This window comes from Scleropages formosus, chromosome 3, assembly GCF_900964775.1.
Source record: "Scleropages formosus chromosome 3, fSclFor1.1, whole genome shotgun sequence".
NCBI lineage: Eukaryota > Metazoa > Chordata > Actinopteri > Osteoglossiformes > Osteoglossidae > Scleropages > Scleropages formosus.
This window is the reverse complement of record NC_041808.1, coordinates 15,441,422-15,455,450: the sequence shown is the minus strand read 5'-3', so window position 1 is coordinate 15,455,450 and position 14,029 is coordinate 15,441,422. Positions and strand designations below refer to the sequence as shown.

The 14,029-nt window shown below is 45.2% G+C and overlaps 1 protein-coding gene across 1 annotated transcript in view; it reads left to right on the top strand.

Annotated features, from left to right (window-relative positions):
- LOC108935187 (disabled homolog 1-like) overlaps positions 1–13,148 on the top strand; it is an 87,496-nt gene extending 74,348 nt beyond the window's left edge. The window contains exons 11-16 of the mRNA XM_029250713.1: positions 555–617; positions 1,148–1,244; positions 3,270–3,842; positions 5,508–5,635; positions 8,622–8,738; positions 13,121–13,148. Of these exons, the coding sequence (XP_029106546.1) occupies positions 555–617; positions 1,148–1,244; positions 3,270–3,842; positions 5,508–5,635; positions 8,622–8,723 (963 nt within the window). The 3' untranslated portion in view covers positions 8,724–8,738; positions 13,121–13,148. The remainder of the gene's footprint in view (positions 1–554; positions 618–1,147; positions 1,245–3,269; positions 3,843–5,507; positions 5,636–8,621; positions 8,739–13,120) is intronic.
- The last annotated feature ends 881 nt before the right edge of the window (positions 13,149–14,029 follow it).

Below are 14,029 nucleotides of genomic sequence, written 5' to 3'. Positions count from 1 at the left end.
GAAATGTTTTAATCTCAGCTTTTTGATAATATAACAGAAAGGACATTATCTGCATTAGTGCCAGCATTTTAAAATTAGAGGAAAAGGAAACGCCAAGAGATTCATACAACATTTGTGATCTTTAATAAAATTAGCCTTAACTCATTTATTTATGCCTATCTCAACTCAAAAAGTTATCTATAAAGTATATATAGACATCTGTTGTCCTCATTGTAAATATGTGAAATTAGGTTTGTTAAGTATTTAAGTATTGTGACTGTAAATATTTAAAAATTACAACAAACATGCACTGCTTCGTATGAAAAAAATAGAGCCTCTTTAAAAATATTATTAATCAGTTGTGGGTAGGTATTTCATCACAACTCATCTGTCCAACATCCCATTAGTTTGCCATGATTCATCCACTAAAAGTTACTCATCCTCTAAGCTGGTTATACTGTCAGTGTCACAAGCATTTTAACTGTGTATGTAAAAGTGTCCAGGTTTTTTCCCAGTTTAACAAAAGCCCCTTGTTGAGGATGGTATAATGTCATCAAATCTCTGTCTGATTCCAGAACATAAACCAGTTAGAGCTTTTTGGTGACATGTCCACCCCTCCTGACATCACTTCACCTTCAGTAAGTCCCCACCTGACACCAACTCTTCTGCTTATGTCTTAGAGGAAGTAGACAGGAATAAGATACTGTCCTGTGTAAATGAATTGCACTGTGATTTCATGGTGTATTATTTTCCCCACACTTTTCAAAATCAGTGTTCTTATTGCTAAAGTGCAAATTTAAACAGCGTAACAGTCACTGATCTTTACCTTGCAGCTACACATATTATCTTACACTGTAATAAAATAGCAATTTTAACGCAGGCAGACTTAAACAGGCATGTGTGCAGCAGCCAGTTCTGGATGCTCTTTGCTCCTATTTTAAGAGGAAAGAGGGATTTTGAAATAAAATATGTATGGTTGTAGTGCTTTGGATCTTTGAATGTGGAAGGTGTATATTTATGCTGATGATATATTCTACTGTCACAGAGATTTCTTTTCCTGTTTCACTTTGTTTTCATGCTGCCTTGAAGAGTAGTGTGTGAATGTTACTTAGGATACAAATTGCACTGTGAACACTTTGGAGCTGAGCTACGCTGATTGTTCTCATAGACCCCTGCTTCACCTGCCAACACGCTGGGTCCTGGAGTTGCCCATCAACCCCCGTCTGAACTCTTCGCTTCATTCAGCCCTGCCTCTGTGCCCTCAGGTACAGCATCACAGCCACACAGCCTGAAATCAGTGCTAAATACACCATTACCGCCTTTTGAATAATGGCTTGTGGATTGTAACCTTCCACTTGCTGGATGGAAAAGCTCAAGTTTCTTGCTAAAATCTTAGTTTCTGGGGGGGTGTCAGGGCAGTAAGTGTGGAAATGATCAGGAAAAGGACAAGTAGAATCAGCAGTTGCTACCATGCTTGCACTTCTCCTAGGAGGTAGGTGGGGTGGGGGGAGTGAAATAACTAACAACAGGCTAGTAAAGTTTACCCTTGTCTAAACATGTAAGGAGCTAAAGAAACCTTAGCCTGAAGGACTGTTTGTACACTTTCCTCAGAATCTGCCAACCTCGCCCATCATCATGCCACCTGCAAACTCTTCAGATATATGGGGCCATCTCAAGTCTTTGTACTTCCAGAAACAGATGCAATATTGCACTTTGTAATGTGCAGTTACTCACCATGGCTTCTGCTCTTGCACCATTTGCTGAGAGATTGTACCTTCTATTATTACGTTGTTGCTACGGCGAAACTTTAATCTGAAATAATTTACAATATATAAGGTAAATAATTTACTACAACAAATTATTACCTTTTCTATGACCTTTTCCTGGGTAACTATAACATAGGGCCATAGGATTGTGATCAACTTTTTGCTTTCAGATTTGTGCCCCATCTACATTTTACCTAACTAAGGTGCAAGAATACTATTACTTTTCTCAGCCTTGGATGGATTACTGCTGTTATGGGAACAGGCAGTTTCAGGTGTCTCTTTGCTGAAAACTCGCTTTTTCTTTGCTTTTTCTTAATTTCTGAAATGTGAATACAATCGTAAAAGCGATCATAGCAGAATCAGAACAATGCTAAAAGACTGCAAGTACATCACCCAAGATGAATGCAACACAAACGCTGCTGAAAACTTGGAAGCACTGTTAAAGCAGGAGTACAGCGCAGTCCGCACAGCGGGCCTGGCGTTGCTGATTGGAATGCGGCCGCTGTTGTTACCTTACATACGTGCTTATTGAAAGCCCTTTGTGGCTGACGTAGCTGAGAACACCTGGGCCTGGCTGATTGACGGCCAGTATAAATCCAATCAAGGCTTCATTGAAATTCTCCAACTCACACACGCTATCTCCAACATGCTTGCTGCAGGATGTATGCTAATACAATTCAGAGTACTCTGACACCCCACTCCCTTGTGCCTAAATGATTCTTTAATAGGACTCTTTAGGTAACATGTTTGTGAGCAGCATATTAAGGTTGGGCTTCCTGTCAAATTTGTGAGGATTTAAATGAGTTCTGAATATTTTTTTTCCTTCAATGCAGCTGGTAGAATTTGCCACCTCTAGCTATAATAGGGGGATTTAATTTGCACAGGTTTTTGTGCTCATTGTAGCAGAACAAGAGAGGAGCAAGCTTATTTGTCAGTGTGTGCACGAGTTCCCCGGCTTTCAAAACCCACTGTCTCCAGTTTGGGGGCCCAACGTCCATTGCTGATTCAAACTACGTTTCTTAGTGTTCATCCACGCTCTTTAGACCTTGGTTATGCTAACGTGGGTATTGTTTAGTTACCATGTGTATGGGAGATGAAGGATGGACATATGAAACATCCAGTGCCCAGGGTGGTTATCTTTCTTCCCCCAATGATGATTGTTTTTTTTGTGTGCCGGTCATTATCATAAGTTTCTCCTTTATGTCATCAAGCTCCATGTAGAGTCTGCTGGTAATGTTGCAGCAATGGGTAGGACCTGAAGCTACTTCATGGAATGGTTCCAAATTCACAAGTTTTTTTTTTTTTTTTTTTTACCATGATTATATAGTCTTTTTGGCGTAAATAAAAATGACCACATTTTACCTTTTAGAGTCTGATGAAAATGCTGCCATTTTCTGCTTAATAACAGTGTTCCATCATTGTTAGAAATAAATGTCCCCTAGTCTACTGCACCATTTGGTATGTAGTACTGTCCTGGAATCATTCATCACTTGTTGTCTTTCTTCTTCATTTTCTTGTCTCCAGGTTATGTCACCATGGGAGCCGTCCAGGCGACCCAGTGGGGCCAGCAGCCATTCGCAGCCCAGGCTCCCATGGCATTTGGGGTTCAACCACCAGTGCAGGTTGCTCAGGTCATCCCTGGGGCTCAACCCATGATGTGGGGCCAGGCAGGCCTCTTCCCTGCCACCCAGCAGCAGTGGGCTGCTATGGCAGGTGCCTTCCCTCAGGCTGCCTTCATGCCGACACAACCTGTGGGTCCGCTACCAGCCGCCATGTTCCCAAGCCTGGCCCCTGTGGCAGCTGCTGCCCTGACCCCCACCTGCGAACGCCCAGCTGGGCCCGTCTCGAGCCCTGTGCACACAGACCGGTCCCGGCAGAAGATGAGCAAGGAAATGTTCAAGGATTTCCAGATGGCTAAGCCGCCCACCACATCGACCCGCAAGACTGATCAGCCTTGTCTGGCCAGCACCTCCGATGCCTTCTCCAGCTACTTCAACCGTGTGGGCACAGCGCAGGACAATGACGACTGTGACGACTTTGACATATCACAGCTGAACCTGACGCCTGTCACCTCAACCACACCCTCCACCAACTCACGTGAGCTTCCATTGCTTCTGACACTCAGTCTTCTGTAAACGCCCACGCATTTGCATACTCAGGTCAATCACATGCAGCAATAATTTTGACTTTAAATATGAACAAGGTCGCTGACATCAGAATCGTCTGAAAGGCATGCATTTGGAGAGTTCTTGGATTTTTAAGGTTTTTACTGCTCAGTGTATATGTGGCATAATTTCCTTTCACTGTGGCAAGTAAAATTTTCTATGATGTATGATGTGGAGACAGCTTTTCATACATATTCCCTTTAGAATAAAGTCTGTACATTGATCCCAATAAAAAAACACTAAAATTACCCATGGCATCTATCATCTATCTAAAACATACATACGCATTTTCTGCTAACTTTTCAGCAGCAACAGTATTAATGATCTCTACAAATAGAGTGCACTAATGCATAAATAATTTGTGCAAATTCACTTATCAAAGCACACAGTAAACAAACATTGTTTTGAAAGAGTGTGCATGCTGTTTTCCACTTACAGCAGGCTTGTGAACTAATCTGTGAAAGTTTTGAGTGGAGCAAGGTGCAAACCCAGAGAATGCTGGCTTTCCTTTATGCAGCTGGTGGCTTTCAGTGCTCTTGACTCAAGCACCTTACAGAGTTTAGTGCCCTAAGGCAGGGGGTAAAAATACAAGAAGGGCTCTCCAGGGCCAGGCTAATGCAACACAGACACATCTAAGCTTGCTGCAGACAAGAATACAGTATATGTTTGCTACTTGTTGTGCAATTCAATACTGTGCTTCCAAATGCCTTGGATCAGCAATGAGGTCACCTTACTGCACCTCGGTGGTTTTGGTACAGCATCTTTGGGAAAAAGCATTGTGTAGAAACCCCTAAATTGCTCTCACATTGTAGTGTGTAATTGCATCTGCATCCTGGCAAACACCCTGAAACCCAGGGCCCTCTCTAATGATTCATTAATGTGTACAAATATAATTAAGCTTGTAAATATCCTGAGACATTGTTTAATGCTCAGTGGCATGGGACATTGAGCACTGACGCCCAAACAGGGACAAGATGAGAGAGGAGATTCCTACAGGCCTCAGTAGAAGTGCTGGAGCCCAGAAACAGAATAGGGAGCTCAGCTGGATGGCGTCAAGTGTGAAATTTCGCTTATTGACTTATGCAGCGGAAATACGACAAACAACTGCAAAGTTTCTTGATCAAAGTATTATATGTAAAAGAAAAGAAAAAAACAAACAGAGACAGTTAATATCGCCGAAAAGGGTTAGAAGTGGCTTACTGATAAATGGCGTTGTAACAGGAAATTATTAAAATCACAATAAATTGCCACTGAAAATTTTCCAGCGCAAGAGTCTAAGCAGATTAAGATCCACTCAGTATATACGCAGTGGGTACAGAATACCTTAGAAACTGGCATGTATATACAGTATTTTGTGATTAAATTTCTAGTGGGCTGCCTCTGCATTTTGTTCCAGAAGTCACCGTAGACAAACATTGCTTTGTGGCTGACTGAGTGTTCCTTTTGTAAAGCTTTGAATGTCATGGCGCAGCCTGACTAATGGTGTCAAAAGCCCCTGTAAAGCCTTTCTTCTCAGTGAATGGGCTTCTGTGCCCAGTGTTATATTAAGCTCTGTCTCTCTGTTTATGAAGTGCTTCTTCTTTCTTTCCATCCACAGCCCCCACTCCGGCTCCGCGACAGAGCTCTCCCTCAAAGTCCTCCACCTCCCACGCCAGTGATCCCCCCACTGACGACTCCTTCGGGGAGGCAGAAGGTAGCCCCAGTCGGAGCGGGGAGGACGATGCTGTGAGTATCCACGATAGAGAGGGAAGCTTGCGGTACAGGAAGCAGAATTTCAGCGCTGGTACTTCATGAAAAGGCTCTAAACCAGCACCACACTAACCAAACAGATGAAAAGCAGACGAATGCTCTGAAATGTCCCTTAATGCCTCGAGCATATTCACTTTATGGTCACATTTCTTTATGTCTAGACTTGTTAGGCAAAATTCTGACAGCTAAAAATATACATGCCCATCGTCCTGTTACAGACTCTCTTTATACGAACGTTCGCTTCTCCGATGTGTGGGGGGGGGCACATACCGAAGCTGAAGATGCTGAGAACGGATGCCACCTCAACCAGGGTTTCGTTTTGTTCTCTAGCGCACGTGCTTGTTTTCATTGATTTGATACTTATTGGTCTCAGTTTCATCATTGCCTCAAAGAAAGAAAAGAAAAACCTTGACAAAGTATTGGAAAGCACTGAAAATCCAAGATATAGAGCTGCTCAACACTAGGAAATAGTGTCCTTGTTGGCGTTGTTGCCTTGCAGTTTGAAAGTTAACTTTTAAAGTCTGATTGCCACTCCTGCTTTTATGTCCTTGATCAAGGTTCTTACTCCGATTTACTCCAGTAAGAATAGCATTCTGTATACTGGCGATAGCTTTAAGCTACCATGCGAGTGCTATATACAAATTACCCTGGAAACAATAGCCATTAGTGTACAAGTAGGGTTCAGATGGTGATGGATGGACTGCCTTGTCGCATAGGTACAGAGAAGAGACAGATATTCCTTCAAGCAGTTTATTAACATGATCTCACCACTTCTACAAAAAGTAGCTGCTGTATATACTTTGTACTTCTTACTTCTTCTCTGTCACATGGATGATATTAACCAATCACAACTATTGACTAAGGTACAAACTGTATACTGAACTGAAATAGTGGATCTGACACTATCATGAATAATTTAGCTGATACTTTTCTACTACATGACTTACAGTTTTAAGCTATTTACAATTATTTACACGTTGCTAAAGCATACTACAGTGAGAGTGAACTATATAGAACTAATACATACTTTTTGAAATAAATTATAAACTTGTATTTGTTATAAATAGCTTTTAAAACATGAATACCCTTACAGTACAGTGAATACAGCCTTAGTCTTGCAATGGAATGAAGATAATTTAGCATGAAACTAGAGTGAAAGATATAGGCACTGCCCTTGTGAACTTTATATCATAACCATCCATAAGCCATCCCTGTATTGACAGTGCAGTTAATTGATAATGAAGGAATGAATGAAAATAAAATTTTAAAAAGCTATTTAGAAATTATATTTTCATAATTTTTTCTTTTTTTTTTTGTCCAGGACTATTTTTTTTCTATCAATTAAAAATAGCAGTTCAATCCCCTCACAATACGACTTAAGAGTGATATCATGGAACATGAGGTGAAGGATGGGCCATATTTGAAAAAAAACTGATTGTACAAACATTAAGATCCCTTCAGTCAGGGCATTTAAAATGCAGAGAGTAAAAGTGTCCAGTTACTCAGCACAAAGTAAGGATGTCCCTACTACTGTCTTATTAAAATACAAGTATAAGTCCCTGCTGAGACAGGGCCAGCTAGCTGGATGATATGTTCACTTTTGCTAGAGATCATTTGCCAGCATGCTTTGAGGCAGCGATACATTAAATTAACTCGCTACAACACCAGCAAGTTTATTAGTGTTATTAATTACATTCCGGTAAGGTCAACTTTAAAATATTTTTATTAAATGTGGAAAAGGTGGCAAGTTACACTGAGTTACTCCTTCATGTTACTTCAGAAAAATCTACAGGGGGGTGACATTGAAAGCATCTCTGGAGCATCAATGAATTCAAAGGCCATCAAAGGGGGGGTCTTGACACAGTCCAGCATTAAATTAGTCATTCAGCAGCAACGGGTTCTGCATTTTCAGTAATGCAGGATGCTGGAGTCTGCTGTGGCTTACACTCTTCGCTGAAGGTTTGTCACTCTGCTAGGTCATACTGGAGTGCAGTTATGGTCATTTCTGAACTGAAAAATTGACATGGTCATTTGACCAACCAGTACAAACAGTTTGGATTGACATTTGCATATTTATTACTGAGACCAAAAGGCTGTACTTTACTGTAGCTGTATCATACTGTATTATAGTGCATCCTTAATAACCCTTACCTGGAGTGTGAAAGCCTTTTTTGCCATCTGTGTTCATTGAATACCTATTTGCATTCATAATGCCTAAGGTAACACCACCTGCACCACCAGTTTTTATGCCTACTGTTCCACTAGTGCTAATTCTAGATGTACCATCAGTGCCCATGTGGAATATGCCACTGGTTTTCTTGCATTTCCTAACATCAGCTGTCTTTTTGCCTGCAAAATATAATTTGGAGGAGCTATTGATGTGCTCAGCTGGGTACTCAGCATAACCCTTCTCTTGAAACGTTTCCGATTGATCTGGAGGGGTAAACAGAGTACATTCATGGGATCGTACAGAGCAAACTTTTGGTGGCTTGTTGCTGTGCTTCATTTGTACTTGAGGTTTGACTAAATCTTACCCTACAGGCTGTTTAGTTGACTTGCCAGCTCACTCCTCATGGATCGATTTGTTTAACCTGGGCCTCATCTTTATCACAAAGCTACATAATTCAGCCAATCTGGTTCCATAGAAGGCAGGGTCATCTCTACAAACACGTGACAATATGCTTTTCTGCCTTTTAACCAATTTCTGAAGAACGGAAGGAAGCAGAATAATTAAGGGCGCCCCTTCGAAAAGCCTGCCGTAGTATCTTAGTGCATAGTACATAGGAGAGGAACACTCTGCATTTGTAGGCATGCAGACCGCAGTTGCTGGGGTCTGGGAAACAAAGATCAAGGTGGAACTGGTGTGCAGTGGTTTATTTCAGTGACCTTGCGCTGAGCCACTTGCTTGTCTGCTCCGTTCTTCTCTAAACTCTTCCTTCTCTGGCTCTGTCCTTCTTCTCAGCTCTGCTCCTCCCCTCCCGCTCCCCCTCGCCAGGCCGACGGCTCGCGGTCTCCCCCTGCAGAGCCCCCCTCGGAGCCCGCCAGCCCGCAGGGCGGTAGCTAGATGACACACGCTGCGGTAGGTAACTGTCCTTAATCTGTCTACCTTCCTGCCCCTGAGCAGTCAGAGAAGCCCACCTAACCGCTCAGTCCCTCCTCGGTCCGGCCACTTGCTGTCCGCCCCTCTCGTCCCTCTTTCTTCCGCATCCCTCCCTAACCGACGAGATCATTCTGTTTAAGCAGTTATTTTTTTCGGCAGCGTTTACGGACGTGCCTGTGGACTTGTTTATGGCTGGAAGGCAGAGCAGCAGTGTGGGGAATAAGTGCGCGCAGCATCTGTGTCTGTTGTCCCTGTCATGCCTTCTTTTGCTCAAGCTACCGGGCGCTAGCGAATGGTTCGTCTCTTTTTTTAGCTACTAGCTGGAGCTGCGGATTTGTTCGAGTAACAGTTGTTACACTGACCTTATTGTTCAATTCTTCAAGTTCGTTCTCTGAGAAAGCCTTTTCTTTGTTCCTGACTTGCAGTAAATTCCTGTAAGTGAATGGCCCTCAGCCAGAAACGGAAATAGCCCCCGAAACAAATCCAATTAAGGGGCTTCATATTGCATGCATAGTATTTAGTCATTATAAAACTGCAGATGGGGAAATGGTGCCACCCCCTCAAATACTGTTGCTCGGCTAGTATACAAATGGCGGAGCCGTAAAACACTTCGTCGGCCCGTTGGCTCCCGTATCGATTTGGCCGGGGGAAGGTTTTCTGGAAGCGCGCGCGCAAATAGCGCTACTGCCAAGCCGCCCAGTTCCGGCCTCCGCTCTGTGAATGAATCGACGGAGGAATGAAGTGTCGAAGTGACGTCATTTCGACACAACTGGTGCCGAAGACTTCATTCTCTTCCGCTGGCTTTCCCCTCAAGTGCCTTTTGTGATTTTCTGGGCCTTGTCAGGCAAGCCAAGACGGCTATCGATCACGGGCTAAATAATTACACGCTCCGGTGCTGCTGGTTTATTACAACACTTGTGGCAAAAGAGGGAGCGTATTCAACATTTTGTTTTCTTTGCTTAATATTAAATCCTGAAGTAGTGACACAATCATTGACTTTATGAGGACTGTTACCAGGCTGTAGCGGTGACGGTGGGAAAGAATGCGTCTCGCGCGCACGCACACACACACACACACACACACACACACACAGCATCCACACTTGAAACTGCGTATTACTTTCCCAACGTGATTAAAAGAGGCGATTGGAGTCCTAGAACTGGTGATGGAAATAACCTTCGTGCCTGACCCAGTGAAGTTTTAGCTGCGTTCGGTCCCTGTCGCCTGAGGTCTTCCGAAGACGCAGCTCTTGGGACTGCCCGTGTCGCGCTGGGCCACGTACTCAAGACTAGTGCGTCTCTCTCCATCGAGCGCTGAGGTCCGGGGTGGCGGACGCTGCAAGCGTTCATCACGAACGATACCACTGTGCTTCCGCAGCCCTACGTGTGGCACGGAGCCGTCTCCCCTTCTCCCCCGCCGCTCAAAGATCCAGGGGCTTCGGCCCTCCAGCTCTCACTGCGGGCTGTCAGGGAGATGAAAAATCCAAAGCGATCACAGCTGAGATATCTTTTTGCCGGCTGTCACTACCGGTCCCCCTGAAAGGCCGGCCCGTGCACGTCGTGGCAACGCCTCTCTGTTATACGCCGGATCCGGTTCTCATCTCGCCCTCCCTCCCCGCGCACACAACCTCCGTACGCTGCCCGGTCCACCCCGCCTAAGTCTAATGAACCACGTCAAAAAGACTTAATGTCGCTTCAAAGTAAAACAGCAATAATTTCACCGTGCAAGAGTCCGCAATCTTCCCTGCTGCCTGTGTCTTTGGCCTTGGTTACCGTGTGCATGCATCTGTGTGCGGTGTGTTTGCTGATGAACTGTGCGCTTCGCTATAAGGTCACTGTACATACGAGTGCGTGTGCCTGGCTCTGTACAGCCCGCACACCCCACCATGTTCTAGGTGGAGTACATACATGAGTCAGTCAGCGTTACTCCTTCCGTGAGCGAAAGCAGGTCACCGATGCTCGTTCCACATAGAGGCCACTACTGCCCCCTGCCGTTTCTTTGCATGAAGTGTCGGTTCTGAGACGACGATCCGAGGCCCACAGGCACGCGGTTAAAGATGTACCATAAAGTTTGACAGTGTGCATGAGTCTGAAAGTTTTAACCCGAAAGTGTTTCAGAGCTATGAACTATGAAGTGAATGTTTCACCTCTGTCTTTGTATTTTGTTTTTCTCATTTCGACTACGGGACCTTCGGCCAACTTCAAATGTCTTTCGTAGATGTCGGGAGAACATCGTTTTTTTTTTCTGGCATATGTAACTGATATTTGCTGAATTCCTCAATTGAACTAGATTTCAGAAAAAACCGATCTGATTTCATCATGTCCCATGTGAAGTGTGCTGAGTGGCTGTTATAGCAGGGGAATTAAGCCTTTCATAGATGTGCGAGTGTGCGATTGGAACAGCTTCGTGTTGCTCAGTGAAAACCAGCAGTAGATGCACACGCACAGTTTGACTACAGGTGGCCTTATCGGGGCTCGCCGCTGTGATTTCCAGCAAAGAAATACAGGTTACAGGCCCTGGAGACTTCTCCTCTGCCAAACCTAGTGCTGTCAGTGTTTCCTCCAGTCTAACTGAAGATAGTGTCAGACTTTCTGACCCCACGTCAGCTCTTTGCAGCATCCCCCTTCATCATCATGCCCACACGCATTGCCTTCTATCATATTTTAATGGATGGGTCACCAACATTCTTCAGAAAGACAGGTGCTGCTTCTCCAGGGGATTTCATTATATTTCAACGAAAGTGGTCGTACCAGGGAGCCGTGGTGGTGCAGCGGGTTTGGCCGGGTCCCGTTTTCTGGTGGGTCTGGGGTTCGAGTCCTGCTTCGGGTGCCTTGCGATGGACTGGCGTCCCGTCCTGGGTATGTGTCCCTCCAGCATCCCTCCAGCCTTGCACCCTGTTTTGCCGGGTTAGGCTCCAGCTCGCCACAACCCCGCTTAGGACAAGTGATTATAGGCGCTGTGTGTGTGTGTGTGTGTGTGTGTGTGTGTGTGCGTGCGTTTGTACCAAGTTCAGCTGGGATGACATGTAGAGCAACACATATTGTGATTAATTGTCTTAGTAATACTCACATCATCACACATCATCTGGAACCGCTTGTCCCATACGGGGTTGCGGGGAACCGGAGCCTACCCAGCAACTCGGGCGTAAGGCTGGAGGGGGAGGGGACACACCCAGGACGGGACGCCAGTCCGTTGCAAGGCACCCCAAGCGGGACTTGAACCCCAGACCCACTGGAGAGCAGGACCCAGGCCAACCCACCATGCCCCCATTAGTAATACTGAACACAATAATTAATTAAATCAGAAGTCAGTAATTTTTCATAAAGGCTCTCTTAATCATTAGAGAAAACAAACTTATATATGGCAAATACAGTAGAGTCATCAATCGATCCAACAAATTAAAGAAAACACTTTGTGAACGCAATCTTACTCAGAGCAGTGAAACTGTGTGTATCCTAACAGAATTACTGGCAGAATTTTAAGTTTCAAGGTTGCATATGTTACCAAGTTTAAGTCGATACGTGAAATACTGATAACCACCTCTCACTGTTCATTGTCAGGAGATTTAAAACCAGACGGAGCCCAAACAACCGAAGGAACATCTTTCTCCTCTGTCCCTGTGCTTTATATTCATTCTTTCTGCAATTTTCATGTTTGTGGTGCTCTTTTTCTCTTGTAATAGGTTTTGCTGTTCAGTTCTGAAATTCTGTGTATTATAGGTGGAAGGTGATTAGCTTCTGCGCTTAGATTTAACAACATGCATATTAAGAATCTTTGGGCCTATTAGATCAGGTTCTGGTTTAGAGCTGGTAATGGTTTTATGACTGCTGGAACATAATTAATTAGTAATAATCTATATAATCAACTTAGGCCAAATTGGATTGGTTCTCAGTCTACAATGACTCTGTCCATCAGTCTAATTAGATCTGAAAATCAACCTAATCATATATTATTACCTTTACAGGACATAGAGACATAACTTGTCAGGCATTGGGGAGGCAAAAAAATCTGAGCTGTGGTACTCAGTGGAGATGCGCAGGATCTTTCTTCAGCACTGATGCGATTCCAGACCCCACCTTGTTATGCGTACGATAGAGGCGCAGTACATTTATGGTTGTGCAGGAACACCCCACTTGTGCGGTACCCTGCTCAGCAGACTCAAACAGTGGCCCTGGGTCCCACACGCCATTGTCTCTGGGCGCTCGTGCCGTCTCTGTTGCATCATGGAGTCATTTGGAAATGTGCTGAAAGGGGAAATGCACGTTGTGATTTATTTTGTTTTACTGAGCTGATGGCCTGTTGCGTGCCTGCGCCTTGCCTCCGCAGGGCCTGCGTGCTGACCGTGTGTCTCCCGTCCGCAGGGGAAGAGTCCTCTCTGCGCTCCAACGGATAGAGTGAAGAGCTGAGATGCGAGGGACCACGCTGCACCGGTCTGTCTGGCTTCGCAGACCGTAGGGAGACCGACGGCTCTGTGCACGTACCAGCGTGAGCGTGTTAGTGAGTCCGTGTGCCTGGCGCGTTTGTGTGTGACTGAGCGTGAGCGTGGGTATTTATGTGCGAGCGCGTGAGAGCGAAAGGGAGCGTGTGAGCAAGTCCGGTAGGATCCTGTCCTCCTCAACGCAAATGGCAGCGGGTCTCTCCTCAATCGCCATGGTTCTTTTTTCACAAGGCACCTCCTCAGCCAGACTGAGCTCACACTGCTGCTTCTTGACCCCCGGGAAGAGGGGGGTAACAACCTTTCACTTGTCCTTCTTTCACGCTGGCAACGAGACGCCGACTTTCCCCGCAGCGCCTCGCGTCGTTTTCTCGTTTCCGCAAACCCGGCCTTAGCGACGCCTCTCCGGGCAGCTCCTCCACGAGATGGCGATGCGGTGCGGGCGCACGCGGGGGCTGTCTCGGCTGACACGGGTAGCTCACGCCACAAGATCACGTCCCGGGGGCATCGGCCGCTGCTCAGCAGGATTTGCGAAGTTGGCAGGACGCGAGGGACTCCAGCTGCGGTCAGGAAAGCAGGTGAAAATGATTGTGGAGGGACAAAATTTTCTAAAGGATTACCTGGATTATTGTTTCGCTTTTTGGTGATTTTTTTTTTTTTCCTTTTCCCCTCGTTCGAGTTTCTGCTGCTAGAGTGCTATGCAGAGAAGACTGGCCCTGCGCGCACACCCTTTGTGGGCACAAGGAGTCGTTCTGCCAAAATTGTCTTTGTGTAAACACTCCGAAAAGGGTTATTTGAAAAGGCACCAGTGGAAACGGACACTGAGAGGCATGGA